The sequence below is a fragment of the Vombatus ursinus genome, unplaced genomic scaffold (assembly GCF_900497805.2).
Source record: "Vombatus ursinus unplaced genomic scaffold, bare-nosed wombat genome assembly UNPS02009205.1, whole genome shotgun sequence".
NCBI lineage: Eukaryota > Metazoa > Chordata > Mammalia > Diprotodontia > Vombatidae > Vombatus > Vombatus ursinus.
In genome coordinates, this window is record NW_020948983.1 from 21,291,490 (window position 1) to 21,313,694 (window position 22,205).

A 22,205-nucleotide genomic window follows, 5' to 3' on the forward strand; every position below is an offset into this window, starting at 1 on the left:
GAGGAAGATAAGGCCTGGGGTTGTTAACTCTCTCTACAATTAATCAGTCAACAAATATTTATTAAGTACTTACTCTGTGCCAAGTACCGTGCTAGGCATTGGAGATACAAGCAAAAATTTGATAAATGAAACAATTCCTACTCTCAAGGAACTTACATGCTAATGGGAGATTGCAAGTATATATAAAATATATGGAAAGTTAATGAATGCTAGTACGTATGAAATAATTAAATACAAAATAGTTTAGGAGGGAGGGCAGCAGCAGTTGGGGAGATCAGAAAAGGCAGTGCCTAAGCTGAATCTTAGGGAGGAGAAGGGACTCCATGAAGCAGTAAGGAGGGAATGCTTTCCAGGCATGGAGGAACAACCATTATAAAGACAGGTGTCGTGCTGTGTATGAGGAACAGAGAGAAGATTGATTTGCCTGGATCACAGAATACAGAAGTGAGAGTACGAGCCAGTGAGGTTGAAATGATAGTTTGGGGCCAGGTTAGGGCTTTAAAAGCTAAATAGAGAAGTTTACCTTTTGTCCTAGAAGTGTTAGGTAGCCACTGGAATTGGTTGAGTAGAGGAGTTGCATGGTCCAATCAGTGATTAAAGATCCTTATTCTGTGAGCAGTGCACAGGATAGACTAGAGTGATGAGAGATTAGAGGCAGGGAGACCAACGAGGAGGTTGCTGCAATCAATAATGTAAGTAATGAGAGCCTGAACAAGATGGTAGCAGTGTGATTGGAGAGAAGGGATCAGGGGTGAGAGAAACTGCAAAGGCAGAAATGGCCAGATTTGGCAACTGATTAAAATGTGGCTGAGAGAGAGTGGTGAGAAAAGGGGGCAGATGGTGGTGCATTTGAGAGAAATAGGGAAATTTAAAACAAGGGGGGATTTAGGGGGAAAGATAATGAGCTCAGTTTTAGAAAGGTCAAGTTTAAGGTGCCTCTGGGACATTCAGTTTGAAACATCCCCTAGGCAATTGGTGATATGGGACCAAAGTTCAGGGGAATGACTGGGGCTGGATATAGAGGGTGTCCCAAAAATCTTAGTGCAGTTTAAATTTATTTAAACCTCTTAAAAAACCTATTTAACATAGGTTAAACCTATTTAAAAGTACAATAAGACTAGCTCTCGGAGTCATCTGTATAAAGATGGTAGTTAAACCCATGGAGTCTGATGAGATTATCAAGAGAGAGGACAGAGAGATAAGAAAAGAGGGCCCAGGATAGAATCTTGGGGGGACATCTATCATATTGAGGGCATGTGATACAGATAATAAGTTTTTAAAAAAAGGAAACTGAGAAAGGATGTTCAGACAGGCATGAGGGGAACCAATAGAGAGTCAGGTCATGAAAACCTAGAAAAGAGGATCCAGAAGGAGTCAACAGGAACTGATAAAAACAAAAGGGGGAGGGTCAGAAAAGAACTGAGAGAAGACCACCAGATTTGGCAATGGAGAGGTCACCAAGAACACGCAAGGAAAAGAAGTTTTCTTTGCTCTGTTACTGTTCCCGAAATACTAGATCAGAATGCATTTTAAATAAAAATTTCAGAATGTATAAAATCGTCAGAATCCTAGGGTTGGAAGGGACTTCAAAGGTCCTCTCCTTTAACCTGGCACCCAGTTTATAAATCCCTTCTACCATACTCCTAATGGAGGTTTGCCTTTATCAAAAAAAAAAAATTACAATTTGTTCTTTCTGTCTTAAGTTTGAAGTAAATATGTAGGATCCATAATTCTATACATTTAGGTCCCAAGGGGACTTTTGATATTATTAAGTCTCTAGTACAATCCTTTCCTTCTACAGATGAAGAAGCTGAGGCCCAGAGAAATTAAATACTTTGTCCGAGGTTACACAGCTAGTTATCCTTGCTAATGCACTGGCCGCTCCTAAATAACAGCGCTGTGACCAGTTACAATGAACCTGGGACTCTTAAAGGGGAAATTGTAAGTGAGGGCAACTGGGTGGTGCCGTTGATAGAGCACTGGACTTGGAATCGGGAAGATTCATGTTCCTGAGTTCAAATCTGATCTCACTTACTAGTTGTATGACCCTGGGCAAGTCACTTAATCCTGTTTGCCTCAGTTTACTCATCTGTAAAATGAGCTGGAGAAGAGAATGGCTCCAGTATTTCTGCCAAGAAAACTCCCAAATGAGGTCATAAAGAGTCAGATGTGTCTGAGACGACTCAACAATAAGAAAGTGAGGGTTGTGGGAGGTAGAAAGGGCTGTTTTTAGTTATCAGGGCTTTTTGGTGCCCCTAGATGCATTCTATTTCTACCTACCCAAAAAGGCAGCCCTGTCCATTTCCACTGAAAACACGGCGTAGCTACATCCATTCTAATCACTTCTTGTTTTCTCCCCACAAAGAGCTTGCAATTCAATATTCACAGCACTAGAGAAAAGTCAAGAAGCCATTGAAATTAAAAGTGAAGATCACATCATACAGGTTTGTGACAAACTTTTTTTCTAAGGGGTAGAAATGTGCTGTTCTGGCTTAGGGGACTTGATGCTGATTTTTCCCTTTTTTTTTTTTTTGAGGGGAGTGAGATGGTTAGTTATTGTTTTGCTTTGGATATTTCAGTAGTTAAAAACCTTAGAATTATTACTATTATTTTTCATCTGTAAGGTTCACGAAACAAGAAAGTTAACATGAGATAAAATATTTCATTTAAATCAAATATAGTTTCTCTAAAGAGGACTAATAGATCTTTTAATGATAGCTTTAGGAGTTACCAAATGCTATGAAAATAATCACATTTATTTTGAATCCTTTGCTTTCTTATAAAACAAAAGAAATTTAATAATCTCATTTGCAGTTCTGGAAACAACATGACACATCTATGTATATAAAATCACATTAAATACTACTTTTTATTTATAAAGCACCTTGCACATATAACGTCATTCAATCCTCACAACACTCCAGGGATGATGGTGGTATGAGCATTATTGCCTCTGGTTTACACAGGAGAACGGTGAGGTTTAGAGGACTTCAAGAGATTTGTCTAAAGCTGTACAGTTATAAGTGGTAACACTCTGGGATCTGAGCCTATGTCTTCTGACTCCCAATCCCCTCTAGACTCCTTTCTACTCCATCATGCTGCCAAATCATACTTTTATCAGTTTACTTATTCAGTCAGTTTATGATGTATACCATGTATAGCATCCAAGTTGCAAACAATTCTGAAAAATTTTAAATTTAAAAAAGTTTTTAAAAAGAAAAAGCAATCTGTTTCAAAGGGATGTGCCTCTTGTTTAGGGATCCCCTTTTGTGCTACTTGGCCCACATCCATTCCACTCTCATATTTTGTCTGAGCAAGATTTGTGATACTGTTCCTGGTATATGGTTGCTGTCATAATAATTCTGTGTCAGAAGTTTTGATTTAAAGCGTGGTCCTCTTTCACCATGTTTCTCAGCCAATGTGTTCTCCTTTACTGTTCTTGCTGGACAGGTTTGTTGGGTCAGTGAGTCAGCACATAAGGTTTCTATTCTTGGAACATCCCGCTATAGTAGGAATCTTTAACCAGGGGTCCATGAACTTGTTTAAAAAACATTTTCTTGATATCTCTATTTTAATAGAATTGGTTTTCTTTGCAAACTTCTATGTTTTATTTTATGCATTTAAAAATATTACTCTGAGAAAGGGTCCTTGGGCTTCACCAGACTTCCAAAAGGATCCATGTCACATACAAAAAAAGTTAATGAAATACAGGAAGAAAGATAGTCCTGGGCCCCTTTGGACTTCAGGGCAAATTTGAAAAGTTTTGAGGGGATTAAGTTCAGTCCAAAATCCCAAGTCACCTCTAAAGAGGTGGGAATGGGAGAGAACTAGCATTCTCATCTCCATAAAGTTCCCTGCCCCACCCCACTTCACCCCATCTCTCCTATAAGTAGTGACTGGTCTAAACTTGAACCAGCCCCTCTCCAGTACCTACGAGCCAGCACCCTGGACTTAGTAAGTCATCAAGAAATGCTTTTAGGCCATCATGTGTTGAAGACAACAAGTTTTCCATTTTGCCACCCTTCTGCCGTAGTGTTCAGTGTGACTGATCTCACATGTCCCCCAATTTGGATGTTTATACCATCAGGAAATCACATTGTGGTGACTTTGCATCTTCACATCTTCCCTTCCCTGCACCATTTCAAAAGTGAAAAGGTAACTGCCTCCAGCCCAAGGAGCGAGTTTAGGAAGCAAGCACATAAAGGATTTGGAGTTTGTTGAACTCAGAGTCAGAGAAACTATGAGTATTAGAAAAACCTCCTGAAGGTCCCAGGATGAATCTTTTCTCTAAACTAGAGCTCTTTTTTCTTTTCTTTCTGGTTTTGTCCTCAATTGTTTTGAGGAACACTACAATAACCTAATTCGATGGCCTGTAAATTTGGACAGATAAAATGCCTTAGCAAATAAGGGGCTGGTTCTAAGTTTAGACTTTAGTAACTTTGCCTTCTTTTTCAGCACTGATTTTGACAAATTTCTCTTTCTTTTCCTAGTATGTCAATCCTGCATTTGAAATGGCTATGGGCTATCAAACAGGTGAACTACTCGGGAAAGAGTTAACAGAAGTGCCTCTAAATGAAAAAAAAGCTGATTTCCTGGATACTATTAATTCATGCATAAAGATAGGAAAGGTAAGTAAGAGTCTTATAAAGTCTTTCATATCCCCAACCAACCCACTCAAGGCTTCGAGAGTCATCTCCCTCTATGCAGATTAATTCCAATCTCGATGAGATTTCGTGAACAATTGCAGTCCTGAATTGCCAGTGGTCTATTAGGCACCTCTACCTATATATCTCACTAGCATCTCAAAATCAACGCGTCAAAAGCAGAATACATCATCTTCTCTCCAAAAACCTTTCCTATCTCTGACCCTCCCTCCCACTCTCCCAGGCAAAACTGAATAAGCATGATGCCTGCCTGCCTTCAAGTAGCTTGCAGCCTATACATAAAACATGTATAGAAGCAATTTTACTTCACACCGTGACAGTTCAGAGGAGGAAGAGCTTGCCTATGGGGGAATGAGGGAAGGCTTTAGGGGTGGGGAGGAAGGGAAGAGAATGAGCATTTATATAGCACCTACTATGTGTTAGACACTGTGCTAAGTGCTTTTTGCAAACATTATCTCACATGACCCTCACAACAACCTGCGAGGTAGATACTATTATTATCCCCATTTGACAGTTGAGGAAACTGAGGCAAAGAGGTTAAGTGGCTTGCCCAGGGCCACACAGCTAGTAAGTGTCTGAGACCGGCTTTGAACTTGTCTTCCTGACTCCAGGCCCAGTGGTCTATCTACTGGGTCACCTAGCTGCCTCTTTATGGAGGAGGTGACATTTAAACTGGACTTTCAAAGGTGTGTAGGATTTCATCAAGTAAAGAATCGCTTGAAATTGAAGAAGCATTATAAGCAAAAGTAAACTTCCAAGTTTCTCCAACTTGTTCCCTCCCCTCAGACATCAGGCTGATGCTAGATGTCTACTGATTAACTCGCACCAACTATCATTCTCCAGTTTACTGATTAAACCTTTTCTTTAGCTGTGCTGCAGTTTTTATAGCCCGGCCTGCAAAACTCCCTTCCTTTAAAGGGACGAGCCACATTTTCCACGGAAGTAGAACAGTTGAACCATTTCCAGGCGGTAACTAACAGTGTATCAGCAGAAATGTCGTGTAATTTCTCCATCTGTATCTCAACTAGCAATTATCTCTTCCTACTTGACTGCTTCAGTGAGTCTGTGATCTCCCCGATGCAGGCATTCCCTCCTTTGATGCAGATTACAACTCCCTTCCCTTTCCTTTCCCTGTGCCTTCATCCTACATGATTCTTTTTCACGTTCTATCATACATCTTCCGTAAAGATGTTGTCCAGCGTGTTGAGAGTTTTTCTTTGGATGCTTCTACAGAATCTCAGTGCTCATAAGTCTCCTCGCTAAGGAGAGTTACTTGAGTGGAAATCACCCAAGCTCACATTTATAGAATGCTTTCTTTATGTTTTACTAAGTGCCTTCCTCCAGTGAGATACTTGTATTTCTCAGGAAGGACAGAAGAGAGATCATTTAGCTTTTTTCCGTTAAACAAAAACTTTCTGCAAAGAACAAAAACCATTTTCATCACTTTTTGACTCATTTTCACCCCTGAAGTACTGTTCTGGGCTCTCATTGTGATGTGGAGGTGACCTTGGTTTCTTGAAATCTTTACTGGCTGAGCATGAGCTTGGCTGCTGCTTTTCAGCCGTGTCTGACTCTTCGTGACCCCATTTGGGGTTTCCTTGGCAAAGATACTGGAGTGGTTTACCATTGCCTCCTCCAGTTTGTTATACAGATGAGGAACTGAGGCAAAAAGGGTTAAATGACTTGCCCAGGGTCACACAACTAGTAAGTGCTTGAAATCAGATTTGAACTCAGGAACATGAGTCTTCCTGATTCCAAGCCCATTGCTGTATCCAATGTACCACCTTGCTGCCCTAGCTTGGCAGAACCTACAAATAGAGGAAGGTTTCTTCACACAGACTAGCCCATGGATGGGCTGGGGGGCCTGTCATCCATGGCCTTGCCTGGCCAAGTTCAGAGAGGGTCATCATCAAGAAAGTTAGCCATCAGCTGATGATTTTTTAAGGTCATAGTCACTCATGAAGTGGCATAATTAAAGGCATCTTAGGTTTGCTGTTAGTAGAGGGAGGACACACTGTCTCCTTCTGCCTTTCCCTGAGCCATGAAACCACAGTTCTTTGGAAGTATTTGAAGCAAAAAATTGACTCGTTGATTCTAAAGTGAGAATACCTTTGGAACTAAAGGGGAAGAAAACTTTGTTTTTCTTTTCCATTTTATGAATAAACAGGAAAAGAAAGGAGAAAACTGAATTAGGGAATGAGGAAATCAAGTGTTATGTGCCAGGCACTGCACTAAGTTCTTTTATAAATATTATCTCATTTGATCCTCAGAACAGTCATTTTTGGGAAGTGCTATTATTATCCTCATTTTACAGTTAAGAAACTAAGGCAGAGAAAGGTTAAATGACTTATCCAGGGTTACACAGCTAGTGATTATCTGAGGTCAAATTTGAACTTAGGTCTTCCTGACTCCAGGACCATCGCTGTATCTACTGCACTATCTAGCTGCATAATATCTTAATTTTTTCATATTGATCTGGAAAAAATCTATCTCATTTTGGCTAAATGAAAACCAGAAATTTCATATTTATAATCAACTTATTTCAAAATTCAAAACTATATGTGATAGCTTTGCAAAAAATGCATATGATCTTTAAAAATATATTCAGGACACTTAAGTTTAATTTAATTAAAATGTCTAAATTTTTGGTGATGATGGTTGTCTTCATCCATCCCTATACATATACTTCTCTCTCCTTAACTACCTAATATTTAACTATATACCTATTCTCTTTCTATTTATTCTGTATTCAGGGTGTGCCAAAAGCCTTAGGGCAATTTTAAATTTTATGTGCTTAAAACTGCGCTAAGATTTTTTTGAATATTTTACGGATTTATGTATGTACTTATCTTTCCCATTAGTGTATAAGCAAGGTAAATGGTAAATGTTTAAAATATTTTACAACCAGCTCTCCAGGAAGAAAAATGTACGCACATCACATTTTAAAATTTAATCTGCATTATTGATATATTCTCCATCACTTTCTTAAATCTTTACAACTAACAAAATAATAAATCAAGCTCTACCTTGTAGCATTTGCTGATTTGAAACTCTGTATTTCTTTAGCGTTCGTGACACTGCTCTTCTCGTTCTCCAACCTCTGTATTCTATTCACTCCCTTGTTTAGCTCATCAGTCCCCATAGCTTCAATTGTGCAACAAATCCAAATATGTGGCTGTGGTTGTGACCTTTCATCTGTACTCTGGTACTGCGTCTCCAACTACAGGCTAAATATTCCTTCTTAAATGTTCCTCCATCACCTTCAGCTCAATTTGTCTAAAATTCAAATAAACAAATGTTGGTTAAACACCTCCCTATGTGCTGGCTGTTGTGCCAGGTACTGGGGATTCTGTTTTGTTTTGTTTTGTTTTGTTTTGTTTTGCCAATCTACAATTTCTGTATTGGATAGAGTGCCAGATTTGGAGTCAAGAACATCTCGATTCAAATCCTACCTCCTACACTTAGCTGTATCACCCTGGCCAAATGTCTTAGCCTCTCTGAGTCTCTATTTCCTCATCTCTGTAAAGTAGGATAAGGTTGAGGTAGGCTTGATGGAAGGATCAAATGTAATTAATGTTTGCACAGTGTTTTACATTAAATTAAATACTGTAGAAGTTATCTGGAAAGTCTCAGTTTTAAACTTAAAATTGCACTAAGACTTTTGAGACACGCTGTATAAATTTAAGTTATGTTTAGGATCAGGCAGCTTCTACTGTAGCTCTCCCAATGTAGATTAGCCACTTGTCTGCGTTTCCTAGTGCACTGGGTGAGAGACTCAATGACAAGTCCCTGGTCACAAAGCTAGTGTGTATTGGAGACAGATTTTGCCTCCAGATCTCTGACTTCAAGGCTAGCCCTCCTTCCTCTGAGCTACCCTGACTCAGGCACTAGGGTTACAAAGATAAAAATGAAATAGTCCCTGCCCTCAAGGAGCTTACATTCTATGGAGGAGATTTAAATATATACACAGATAACATAAACCATATACACAGATAAATAGCTAGGTCATTGGAGAAGAAAAAAGGCACTAATGGTAGGAAGGTCAGGGAAGGTTTTAAGGAGAATGCAGAGGTGTGAACCTTGATGAATCATGTGAATTCTGAGAGGCAGAGGAAGTGGAACACTTGGTGAATGAATTAAGGTGGGAGATGGAATTTTAAGTTGAAGATATGGCAACTGGTCCAGTTTGGATGAGACAGAGAGTGTGAGAAGCAAAGGACTGTCAGTAAGGCTGGGAAAGTCTTATGGTGGAACCAAGGCCTGAGATACCAGAATGAGGCATCTCATTAATCAGGGAAGTGACATGAGCAGACAGGTACATTATTCAGGAGATTATTAAGACAGGTGTGTGGAAGATGGACTCCAGAGGGGAGAGACAGGAAGCAGGAAGGTTGATTAGGAGGCTATTGAAGTAGCCCAGATGAAAAGTGATCAAGGCTTGAACCTGGCTTGTAGCTACATAAGTGATATGAAGGGTATGGATCTGAGAGAAGTAGAACTTGGCATTTGATTAGATGCGGAAGAGACTAAGATGACCGAATTTACAGACCTAGGCATAGTTGTCTTCCAAGCTTATCACCTTCCCCCTGGAATAAAGTTAATATCTTCTATATTTCTATCCTTCCCATCACAGAAGATCAGATCTTTCTGGTCATGTTGAATCTTTGCTTTCTCCATTCTCCTCTGTCTGATTACTAAGATCTTTCTATTCTTCCTTAACATCTTTCTCATATCTGTCCCTTCCTTTCTACTCCCATTCCCACTATTCTACTTTGTCTTTACCAATCAGTTTTCTCCTTCCTTAACCAGTTTTAGTCACTCCCTTACTATAAACACAGGCCTATAGGATCATAAATTTGGTTCTTGAAGAGACCTCAGAGGTCATCTAGTATAATTGCTTCATTTTATGGATGAAGAAGCTGAGATCCAGAGAGTGGCAGCAATAGATCCAAGGTCTTGCTGGGAGCAGAGCCGGGATTTCAGTCCAGGACTTCTGACTCCAAATTCAGACCTTTTTCAATGCTGCCTCTCTGTCCTACGTTGACTTCAGTTCCTGCGCTGGCAAATATGTTGGTAGACCCTAAACCAAATACTTTTCATATCAGAATCAGGATCACGCTCCATTCTCTGATCACTTGGTTTTGTACCTAGATTTATGACTCCTTACTTACTCTTGACTACTGATACCTGCCTTTATCTGAACCATCTGTATTTCTGATATCTTGTCTACATTTGACTTAGAATACCAACACCCTCTACCCCTTAGCTCACACCTCCTAGAGTCCAGATGACCACTCTGCTCCCCCTGTCCAGGTCCCCATTGGACTATCCTTATCCTGCTGTTTCTCTTCCCAGTGTGCCAGAGGGAGAGAAATTCTCATGTCTTCTAAAGGATTCTTTGGATCTTTTGGGCACATTTGATCAGAATGATCTACCTCCAGTCTCTATATCTTTGTACGGTGGTCCTCTCAGGAATTCTTGTCTGGTTCATTCAAGGTTCAGCTTAAAAACTACCTTGTATATGTAGCCTTTCCTGATTCCGCCTCCCCCTTAACTGCTGGCGCACTCCTTCCCCAAACTATTTTGCATCTGTTTGTTTATGTTATTTATATATTTACATGTGTACATGTTTTTGATATAATGTAAGCTCCTTGAAGGTAGAGACTTTTTTTCATTTTTGTCTTTGTATCCCAAGTGTTCAGCTCAGTGCATAACATAGAGTAGGTGCTTAATAAATGCTTATTGATTTACTAATTGAAGTATAAAGTGGATGCAGATGAGTTTCCTTTTAGTCCCTAGGATCCTAGGATCATCATTTTAGATGGAAGGGTCTGGAGACTGGAAGGGTCCTTGGAAGTCATAATATCATAGATCTGGAGGTTAAAGGAACATCAGAAGTCATATGGTTCAACCCCCTAATTGATACCAGAAAAAACTGGAGCCCAGTTACTTGCCTACAGTCAGTCAGGCAGTCAGTGGTAGAGCTGGTCTTGGAGTCCAGGTCTTCTGACTCCAAAGCCATGTTCCTTCCCCCATACTGCTATTTTTCCAGTCTGGAGACCTCAAAGCCAAGGGCAGAGGTCAAGACTCCTGGATCTCTATAGCAGACTGGGGCTGTCATAGCCTAAGGGTTGGTATTCCAGTAACCTCTACATTTGAAGTATGAATGACCATGCTGTGAAAGGTACTTAGTATAAAATGAGTCCCTATAGCAAGTAGAGGGTCCTACTCTGGGAAGTGTCCATGTGAGCTTCTAAAACAGTGACCTTTGTTAATAACCCAGGCAAGGAGAAAAACGTTGTGTCTGGGGGTTTAGATCATTTTTTATCCTTAAGTGTCTTAGTAGTATTAAATGAATTGGAACGCAAACTGGGAAATGTTCTGAGGTTTCTGTTTTGAATGCAAAATTTAATGATGCTTGAACTCCATTTATAGGAGTGGCAAGGAATTTATTATGCCAAAAAGAAAAATGGGGATAATATACAACAAAATGTGAAGATAATACCTGTCATCGGACAGGGAGGGTGAGTAGAAAGACATCCAGTGCTTCAGTCAACAGATAGTACTTTTGTGTTGCTTCAAAACTGACCTTACAGTATGTCTATTTGAGTAAGTTAAAAACCTCAGCAAGGTCATAGGACAACTAGAAAGTGAATTTGACATCTCCTGAACACCTTCACAACAGTGGTTTATTTGGTTTTTTACAATGGTGATTTTTAAAAAGTAATTGTTTTCAGGGGATATAAGCCTATCTTTCTCTCTGGAATGCTTTTTTATATGTCTTCTATCCAAAACTATCCCCATTCATTTCCTTCCATACAAGAAAGAATTAATGTCACTTCCCTTAAACCCTTTTTCCCCACCTGTGCTGCTAAATAAAATCTCACTAGCGATACACACACATACACAAACACAAAAATAATATTCAAATCAAGTTAACAAGTATTTATTAAGCACTTTCCATGTGCCAGGCACTGTGCTATACACTGAGAGAAAGGCACCCGTTAGCTACAAGGCTGAAGACAAAATGTTCAGTTTACAAGTGGCATTGCCAATGAAGAAAAAAATGCTAGAGGAAATGTGTTACTTTACATAGTCTAGGGCTTTACTCCTAAATATTACTTGTATAAAGCAGGGAAAGCAACACTTTTCATTTATTGTTCAATAGTAAATTGATTTTGCATTTATTCACATTTGTGTAACTGGTCTGAGAAAATCCAAAAGTGTTTTGTTTCTGTTTTTGTTTTTCCCAGTGCTTGGCACATAATAGATGCTTTATAATTTTTCATTGAATGGATTGAATGAATAGGTTATGTGTGAATTTCACCATTCTCCAGCATGACACATGGTGAAACCCAGCCCTTAGTTCTGAAAAATCTGCTAAGTATTTCTTAGGAATAACAGAGTTGGAATACCTGTTGTTTAAAAAAAATAGTACTAACTCCTTTAGAATCAGATCTTTTTGAAGTTTTAGGTTATTATTAACATAGCATAGCCATTTTCATTCCATGCCAGATTTTATCTTAGAATTCACTAGGAGGAGACACCACATTTCATCTTTGCCCCATTTTCATTAATAAGCATCTTCACAAGCAAGAATTTCTATAGGGAAACAATGATTTCATTGACCTTGTTAAGGGGGCAGGAAAGCACTTGTTGGTTGGGGAGGCACAGGCAGGTTGGCATGTGATTCTCATCATGATAATGGAGAACTATCTATATCTATGCATAAGGCTTTCTTTCTCCAACTGAGGGGTGATGTATTTGCCAGATAACTGGAGAATCATACCCAGAGCTAAAGTCCTGAAGGAGATGTTGGTTAAAGATGGAGGTGAGGAAGTGGGGCACAGAATGGCAGAGGAGTGAAAAGAGGAACTTTTAGATGAGCTTCTCCAAAAGAAAAATAAACATTATGCTTAAATAACCATTCATTATCATTATCAGAATTACATGCAAACATATCTAGGCTAAAAATTGAGAAGGAAGAGAATGTGGGCTTGAGTGCTCCATAAACTATTCCAGTCAGATCCATCTGTAACTAGATTGTAGCTGTTCAGATCAGAAACCTGCACTATACTAAACACATCCTATCGTGTTTTTTGTTATTTTATGTTTTTCCTCTGTATCTCAGTGAAAAAAAATATTAACCCATCTTTTGATGGGCATGGTAGTGCACACCTATAATCTGTGATACTGAGAGTCTGAGGTTGGATTGATTGAGTCCAGGAGTTCTGTGCTGCAGTAGGGATAAATATCTGGTGTCCACACTAAGTCTGACACTAACAGAATGAGTCCCTTAGAGCAGAGAACCACAAGGAAGCCTAAGGAGGAAACAATAGTTATCCTTTCCACATCTTAACTTTTCCCATCACAATTTTCGATGTATAGCTGGTCAACATAAGAAATTAAATGAGACTTTTAGGGAAGTTTTGTGGAAGCCTCAGATGACACGTGAAGGCTGGCAGATAATACAGAAAAAGTATTTTTACTCAACATTGACCTACATGTAGCCTATGACCAAATACTTAACACAAATTTTACAGTAAGGTATTATAAACACCCCATAAAAGAAAAAGGAAAAATTGGGACTTCTCTGGTATGAAGAAAGGGCCAAAAGAATTTTACATGGATTTTCTGAATTGTAGGAGCACCACACCCCTAATCCCTGAGATGTAGAAGGGATAACTATACTGTTCTAGCCTAAGAGTTATAGGGTGGCCTATACTCTCAAAAAAAATCAACCAGTAAAATAATAAAACTCATCACTGAATGAAGCTTGATGGAAAACCAGGGTTCTTTCTTCCACCTCACCAATTTATGCAATTCTTTAGAATTACCAGTAAAGTGATTAAGAAAGTTGTACCTTTATTGTTACTTGGCCCTAGCTGACCATCTCCCATAACATGTTTTCTAAAAATCCTCCTGAGGGAAGACTTTATATCAAACTATGTGCAGTTATTAATAATCGCTTCAAATTTCTTGGAGCCAATCAAAGGTAGAAATATAAGTAAGTGTGGATAACACTGCCTCTGTGTCAGCCTGGGTTACAAAGTAAGCTACAATGATATGATGATACCTTCCTGGGAATCCCTTTCCAGTGTTGTAGAATAAAAAATAACCTCCTGGGTCTGAGCTAGGATTGCACACCTGCAGTGAGGGGTGGAGTTTCCATATGATGCCTCCTCTGACTGCCCCCACTTCAGATTCCTCTAGTTCCTGCAGCACATGAAACATCATTCTATGTTTCCTTCGAAGGATTTATACTTAATTAGAAAAAAAAAGAACAAACATGAGAATGAGCAGAGAGGCTTCTTTCAATTTTAGCAAGCATCAATTTTCAGAAGTCTGTGAAGGTAATAAAAATGTAGCCTCAGAGGAAACAATAGCTGCTGGTGGTGGTAGCTCAGAAAATGACACCCATTAGGCAGGGTTCTGTAGGATGAAAGTTGTGCTAGGATTTCTCCCACCTTCTCTTACCTGAAAATGATTGAATTCTGTACCCATAAGACACTGCAAATTACAAAGTTCCTAAGACAAGAACTTTCTTTGTTTTCCCAAAATATTGGTGGTTTCTTGTGCTCTCAATTTTTCATCTACTTCTCAAAAACCATCAAAAACAAAGCTACTGGATTCCTTAAAGTTCAGCAGGTTGTAGATCCGCTTGTAATCAAAATCAAAATCATTTCCAAGTTGAATTAATACATTTATCATCCTTGTACAAACAAGCTATAATTTTTCAATATGCTAAACATTAGTTTAGGAGCAAACTAGGTTATATGCAAATCAATTTCCGATGGATTTAAAATTTCCAGAAATTGGATATCTCTTAAATGAGTAAGAAACTCCTTCTTTCCCATTCTGTGCCTAACCAAGAAGACCCTTTTTTTCTTAAATGTCCTCAGTCAATTATCATACTTCCTATAGGAATGAGAAAAGTAGAGCTGCTTTTTTTTTCCAAGAAAACTTTAGAAAGAACTTTGAAATCCACTTTGTAAACTCCTTTCCAGAGTTCATAAAATTGTTAAGATAACTGAACAGCCCTAAGAGCTCAGCTGAGATGGTTTGTTGCGTTGTGAAAGCAAATCTGGCTAAGTTAGGGAGAATTTGACATGAAGCTTCAGTGTTTCCATGGTGGATTCTGATCAGACTGTTTATTGAAGAACAGCCACACTATCCTGGGCACCACTGAGCTGGTTAAGTTGCCCAAGAGGTGGCCACAATTGCAGTGAATGTGAAGCAAGCATCTTTGTTTGCTGTTTCCAGGCAAAGCACTGCCCCCCTGCCCTCAGCCTCAGAATTCTGTTGATAGACAGGTTTTGCTTCATTGTCTGACCCAGTGACGTAGTTACTGAGCGTAAGATTCATTCCTTTGTAGGGAAGAATTTGTTTTCTTTAAAGAGTTACTCATCTTTCTACAGAGACACAAATGGATGTTCCTAGACCCCCTGCTCCTTTATCAATGGCCTTGGATAGAAACAAGAAAAGTAAATATCATGCCCCTGAGCATTTTGTGTACTGGTTAATACCTTTGACTGTTATTTGTTGTTCTCATAAAAAAAAAAAGTAGACTGGGTTAATCAGCATGGAGAATCAGAAAGAAAATAATGCTTTTTTTTTTTGCTTGCAGAAAGATTAGACACTATGTGTCCATTAGTACAGTGTGCAATGACATCAATAAGGTCAGTAAAAAAGAAGGCTGTTACCCAATATCAATTCCAGCAAAAATAATATGAATGAGTAATTAAGAAACATGAACTAATGTCTTTGAGTATTCATTTATAGGTAGAAAAAACCTGCGAACGTGTTCAGGCTGAATCTCAAACAGGTAGGATGTCACATTTTCCTTCTTCTGTTAGTTCTACCAAAGTTTGTGTCTCATCAGCATGGGTAGTGATGTGTTTATAGCCTAATAACCTCACCTCTCTCAGAGTAATTTTCCTCATCGGTTAAATGTGGATAATAATAGTGTAAGGGTCAAACTGGAAAATGTATGTAAAGCTTTTTGCCAACTTTACAATGGTATATAAATCTGAACTATTATTATCAAAAATCACACTGTCTGGTAATATAGATCACAGCCCACCACTATGCTGAGGGGCCCTACCTCTAGGTTTCTCGGGATTGTTCAGATGCCAGTAGAGCACTTGAGCTGTGCCTCAGTTATCTCCATATGACAAGCCCCTTTCTTTTTCTGGTCATTCCTTTATCTGATAATCGTTTTTGCTACTTCTCTTGTGCAATTTCTAAACTTGTTAAATTTATGTAGAACAGACTTTAAAAGACTCCTTGACACTGAAGGGATTTCATAATATCCTGGAGGAGAAATAACTTTTAATTAACAACAAGGTGATATTTCTATGTCTGCCTGGCCTGTTTACTTTGAGACTTGACGGAATCCCAACCGCGCATGAGTTTGCTGATTTTTGTATTATTTAGCAATATGAGGTTTTTTTCCTATATGAAGTTCTAGTTTAAGAAATATTTGGAAGGTACGTGTGTGTCAGGCACTGTGACAGGTATAGGGGATACAAAGATGAAAACAAAAACAGTCCCTCCTTTCAAAGAGCTTAAATTTTATTGGCTGGAAACCATAGATACACAGGTAAGTAAATACCCAATAAAGCAATTAGAGCCTGGGGCCGGAACTAACATCTGGGAGAATCAAAAAAGGTCTTGAATTGAGACAGGATTCCAAGGTGTGGCAATGATGAGAGAGAGAGAGAGAGAGAATGAGAGAGAGAGAGAGAGAGAGAGAGAGAGAGAGAAAGAGAGAGAGAGAGAGAGAGGGAACGAACCCCTCTTGAACTGTGAACAATTGAATTGATTAACTCAAATAAAGAAATTATTTGATGATATTTAGTAAATCTTTATTTGTTAGAGCACTAGAGGGGCAATAGGCAAAAGGCTTTCCTGATTAACATTTCCTAACATTTCCACAATAATGTTGTTTAACACATTTTAACCAAACTCTACTGTGTCCTAATGGCATTCAGCCTTTGACTCACTTGTAGCATAATTCCAGCAAAACATTTCCCCCTCCCAACATCATTTTATGATATTAGATGTTAGATGTGTTTCGTGAAGCTACGGATGCCGGAGGCACACTACTTTAAAGCATGACCCTTGCTGGGCTTCTTGAACTTTAGGTTGACATCTTGCATACCTGTTGTTTAGAAGAGATGTCCTTTCTTAACAGGTGATGGTACGGAGGTTCTTCGCCTCTGCCCTAATCAGACTAGCTTTCTAACTGAGAACTGAACACACTCTGCTCATCCTCATCTTTTGTATTTTTTCCCAGACCATTTCCTGGCCTTGAACTTAAGCTTCCTATGAGGCCCAGCTTAAAGATTCATTCAAAGAAGGGAAGACAAATCTTTTGCACAAATGATCTTACCTCTCTAGGCTTCTCATCTATAAAATGAAGAGATGAGACTAGAGCATAGGTCATCCCCTCTCCCCTGGACTATTATAGTAGTCTACTTATTGGTCCCTGCACACTCAAGTCTACCTTTTATATAGCTGCCAAATGGATATTCCTAAAGCACAGAGTCTGACTCTGTCAATCTGCTGTTTGATAAATGCCAGTGACCCATTATTACCTTCAGGATAAAGTGTAAACCCTGTTTGTCATTTCAACCCATCACAATCTGGCTCTAACCTACCTCACCAAGATTATTATATGACAGTCCACTTAACATAGTCTATGAGCCAGCCAAATTGATCTTCTTTCTATTCGCCTTCATGCTTTCGAACAGGACATCCTCCATGCCAGTAATGTACTGACTTCTCATCTCCACTCTTGGAACCCCTAGTTTCCTCAAGAGCCCCATTTGAGAGAGCACCCAGGCCAGTCGTGCTCACTTCTCTCCTGGCTCCACTCCTGACTCTGACGTGGGCACCTTACCTGCCCACAACCCCTCCCCCCAGCCTCTCTTTTCAGCTCCCTTTTCAGTATTGTCTTCCTTTTAGCTCATATTTTTATTCCCAGTGTTTAGTACTGTGCCTGGAACATGATGAGTACTTAATAAATGCTCTATCATCTATCTGTCCATCTGTCTGTCTATGTATCTATGTATCTATCTATCTATCTACCTACTCTCTATCATCTATCAACCTACTGATCTGTCTATCATCTGTTTATCACCTACCATCTATTTACCCATTATCTATCATTTGCCTATCATCTGTCTATCTGTCTACCTATCATCTATCTGTCTACCATCTATCTAGCTGTGTCATCTATCATTTGCTCATCTATCATCTATTATCTATCATCTGTCTTATCATTTATTATCTATCTCTTGATCATGTATCTATCATCTGTGTCCGTTATTTATCATCAATCTGTCTACTGTCTATCATCTATCTGTCTATCATTTATCTATATATCTAGCCAATCTAATATATTTCTCTATCATTTGTCTGTCACCTATTTTTCTATTAATCATCTGCCTCTCATCTATCTCTCCATATCATCTATCTACCTGTCTGTCATCAATCATCTACTTATCTATCATCTACTTATTAGCTATCATCTATTTACCTGTCTGTTATCTATCATTTGTCTATCATCTATCTATCTATCTGTCTACCTTCTATCATCTGTCTGTCTACCACTTATCATATATCATTTGTTCGTCATCTGTCGTCTATTATCTGTTTATCATCTATCTATCATGTATCTATCACATGTATCTGTTATCTATCATCAATCTGTCTACTGTCTATTATCTCTGTCTATCATTTATCTTTATTTCTCTATCATTTGTCTATCACCTGTTAATCTGTTAATCATCTATCTTTCATCTATCTATCCATATCATCTATCAACTATTTATCTGTCATCCATCTATTTATCATTCATCTATTTGTATCTAGCCAACCCAATCTATTCCTCTATGTAAAGGTCAGTTCTGACACCATCTCCTACATAAGACTTTTTCTGTTTATCTCCCCCAAGACCTTCCCAAGATTACTCAGTATTCATGTTTACTTTGTATATATTTACTATATACTTATATGTGTCCATATTGTTTCCCTAAGAGAATGCAAGTTTCTTGAGTGTAGGAACTGTTCCATTTTGGGCTTAGTATTCCTAAAACTGTACCTGTCATATAGTAGGTACTTGATAAATGTTTGTTGATTGATCAAAAGGGTCTGAATCTTCTTCAAGAGACCAGTTTTCCCAAGAATGGAAGTGAAGCTTACTGGCCCGTGGTTTGTAGACTCTGTTGTCTTCCCTTCTTTGAAAATTGGAACTCATTTGCCCTTCTTCAGTCTTGTGGTAGCTTTCCTCTTTCCCATGATATTTTAAATATCGCTGAGAGTAGTTCAGCAGTCATACCTGTCCTGTCAGTTCGTGTAGGACCCACGGATGTGGTCCATCTGGGCCAGGTGATTTACATTTTTCAAGGGCAGCCAAAAGCTCACGTATGCTGTGGTCTAAACTCCCTGTAAGTCATTTTTCTTCAATCATTTCTAATATTAATGTCATTCTCCTTTGCAGAAGAGGCAGAAACAAAGTAAAAACTGAAGAGCTTTGCTACCTTCTGTTAACAGTTATCCCTGTCCTATCCACTCCAAGCGAAGGTCCTATTCCTTCTTTGATACTTCTCCCATAAAACTAAAAAACAAAGAAACAAAAACAAAACAAAAAACCTTTATGTTGTCTTCAACTTCCCTTACCAACCTCAGTTCATTCTGAGCTTTGTAATTGCTGACACTGTTTTTACAGGACATTCTCACACTCCTATTCTTTCTGTATTACTTAGACTTGCTTCCAACTTCTATAATATTTCCTTTTAAAATATAAGTGAGTTGGTGAGTTCCCTGTGCGTCCACATCATTCTCTTTAGACAAATCCCATTTCTCCTCATTTAAATCATTTCACTTTGGGTCTTCAGAATTTCACATAGGAAAAGTTAAATAGCATTAGTTATTTCAAGGATCCATAATTACAGGTGGAATGGTACTACCTCCATCTATAAAGATGACAGTTCCTCTAGACCTTGGTGTACCATCTTCATGAGATGCTTCAGCCAAAATAATTCGTCATCTAATGACCAGAAGTCTAGTAATAAGACTCTCCAAACTTAACTAGACTGGTCATTGGACAACAGAAATAAATCAAATCCATCACTAGGCCAGCGCTTGAAGTTTTTCCTTTCTGGTAGAACTTACTAGAAGCTTATGTTCCACCATCATAACCCAAGTTCTCCTCCACAGTTCAATGAGTCATCAGAGTAAAACTTTAAGGAGTTAAATAATGTTGTTTGGGGGCAGCTAGGTGGCGCAGTGGGTAGAGCACCGGCTCTGAAGTCAGGAGGACCTGAGTTAAAATCCAGTCTCAAACCAAACACTTGACACTTACTAACTATGTGACCCTGGGCAAGTCACTTAACCCCAATTGTCTAAAAAAAAAGAAAAAAAATAATGTTGTTTGGGTTGGGACCTGTGAAGCAACATGCCGTAGTAGATAGAGGGACCAGTCTTAGAATCAGGAAGCCCTTCTTATAAAACATGTTAGCTGAGTTATGCTAGACAAGTCACTTAACTCCTCAGCCCTAGTTAGTTCTCTGAGATCGTAAATTGTAGACCACCTACGGACCTAGAGAGGGCTAGGTGGGATAGTGAATAGTGGACTGGGAGTCAGTAAGATCTAAGTTAAAATGTCTGCCTTGGACACTTAGAGCCATGTGATCCTGGGTAAGTAATTTAATTTCTCCTAGCCTCAGTTTCCTCATCTATAAAATGGGGATAATAATATCACCTACCTTATAAGATTGTTGTGAGAATTAAATGAGATAGCATATATTAATATACTTGGCAAACCGTAAAGCATTATGTAAATGCTAGTTTTCATTATTATTAATTTTGCATTGAGCAAGGGACATAGCTCTACCAGGAATTCCATACCTAAAGAAATTTCAGCTCTGGACCCAAACAAAAACTAATACTATGTTGTTTAAACATTTTAATATAACTGTGCAAAAAATAAGTACATGAATGATTAACAAATCAGTGGGTCAGGCAATAATTAGCATAGGTGCCAAAAGAAGGGTTAGAGCACCAGGTTGAAGTGGTCAGGAAGACTTTATAGAATAGGCAGATCTTAAAGGATGGATGAAAATTCCATAGGGAAATGATAGGAGGAAGTGAAGGTACTTCAGATGGGTAGCAATTAAAAGTGGAAATGTGGGAAAATACAAGGATTTTTTGGGGGGGAGGGGGGGTTGCGGTTTGACGGTGAATAGGGCTACAACAGAAGGTCTATGTAGGAGAGTGGTGTGAGAGAAAGCCAAAAAGTTAGACTGGGGCCAGATTGTGGAAGGCTTTTCATGTCAAGCTAAGGAGTTTGAATTTCATCCTGTAGGCATTAGGGAATGATAGGGAATTTTGTTTTGTTTTGTTTTCATTGTTAAAACCAGGGGAATGAAATTACCTGGGCAGGGGGCAGTTATTTGGGAAGTTTACTCAGGGAATGGTATACAAGATGGTAGAGGAGGCAGGGAAAACAGTTAGGAGGCTATTACAGTAATATGGCAATGAGGCCCAATGGGCCTGAACTGGGGTGGTAACAGGTTGGAACAGAAATATAAACACAGAAGAGGTATTGGGAGAGAAGGATAAAAAGACATGGGGACTGTTTGGCTATGAGGAGAGAACAATCAAAGACAACTAAAAGGTTTTGAGCCTGAAAGAGACAAAAAAGATGGTGGTGCTATGGACAGAGACAGGGAGGGCTGGAGATGGAACTGGTTTTCAGGGAAAGCCAACTGGTTATTAGCTGGTCACATTTGGAATACGCCCAAAGCCCATGTATGGGTGTATGGGGTACATGAATGTCCCCTATTGAAAGAGCTCATTTTTCAATCCCAAGATTCTTTAAAACATTTATGTTCTGTAGAAAATGGAGAAAATTTAGGAGGGGAAATCAATTTTTTTCCTACTGTTTCACTTTAGGTTTCATTTAAAGGTTAAAGGGGAAAATCTTTTTCAATGTGCATTTCTTCCCCTCCTCCCACTTGCAATGTCCACTTTATACTATTTCTTTACAGATTTCTAGGAACTCTCTGCAAGTGTATGATCCAGAAACTCTATACAAGGAACCTTTCTGTGTGGATTTTTTTTAACAAGGTGTGGAATGTTCAGCCAAGGGAGAGTTCTAATTGGCTAACATTCCTCACCACTTTATAATGGAAATTCTGACATGGCTGTGTTCCTTGCAGTTCAACTGGGTCTTGTTCTTAGAAGTGAACATTATTGGCCTTCATGAAACTAGAACATTACTGAAACTGTTATGCTCTTATCCCACAGTGAATTATAATTTATTTTCTGAAAGTTTTAAACTGGTGTGGTTTGCTATTATTCTGCTAAGAAATTTTTTTTTAAAAAAACAACAACAACATTGTTTCCACAGATAATCAGTGTTGCAGACACAAAGATAGGAGGAAAGGTTCATTAGATGTCAGATCAACCACCTCCCGAGGAAGTGATGGTATGTGACAAATAGGACAACAGGGATAACTGTCATTTCAATAT

General features: G+C 38.8%; 1 protein-coding gene across 3 annotated transcripts in view; it reads left to right on the forward strand.

The window, feature by feature from the left end:
• Window positions 1–22,205, forward strand: part of PDE8A (phosphodiesterase 8A) — a 262,392-nt gene that overhangs the window by 180,298 nt on the left and 59,889 nt on the right. For 2 of the 3 annotated variants that reach the window (XM_027852080.1, XM_027852082.1), the window contains exons 7-12: window positions 2,366–2,444; window positions 4,491–4,628; window positions 11,100–11,188; window positions 15,292–15,343; window positions 15,447–15,489; window positions 22,084–22,161. In XM_027852080.1, the coding sequence (XP_027707881.1) occupies window positions 2,366–2,444; window positions 4,491–4,628; window positions 11,100–11,188; window positions 15,292–15,343; window positions 15,447–15,489; window positions 22,084–22,161 (479 nt within the window). The remainder of the gene's footprint in view (window positions 1–2,365; window positions 2,445–4,490; window positions 4,629–11,099; window positions 11,189–15,291; window positions 15,344–15,446; window positions 15,490–22,083; window positions 22,162–22,205) is intronic. The other variant, XM_027852081.1, reaches the window with a different exon arrangement.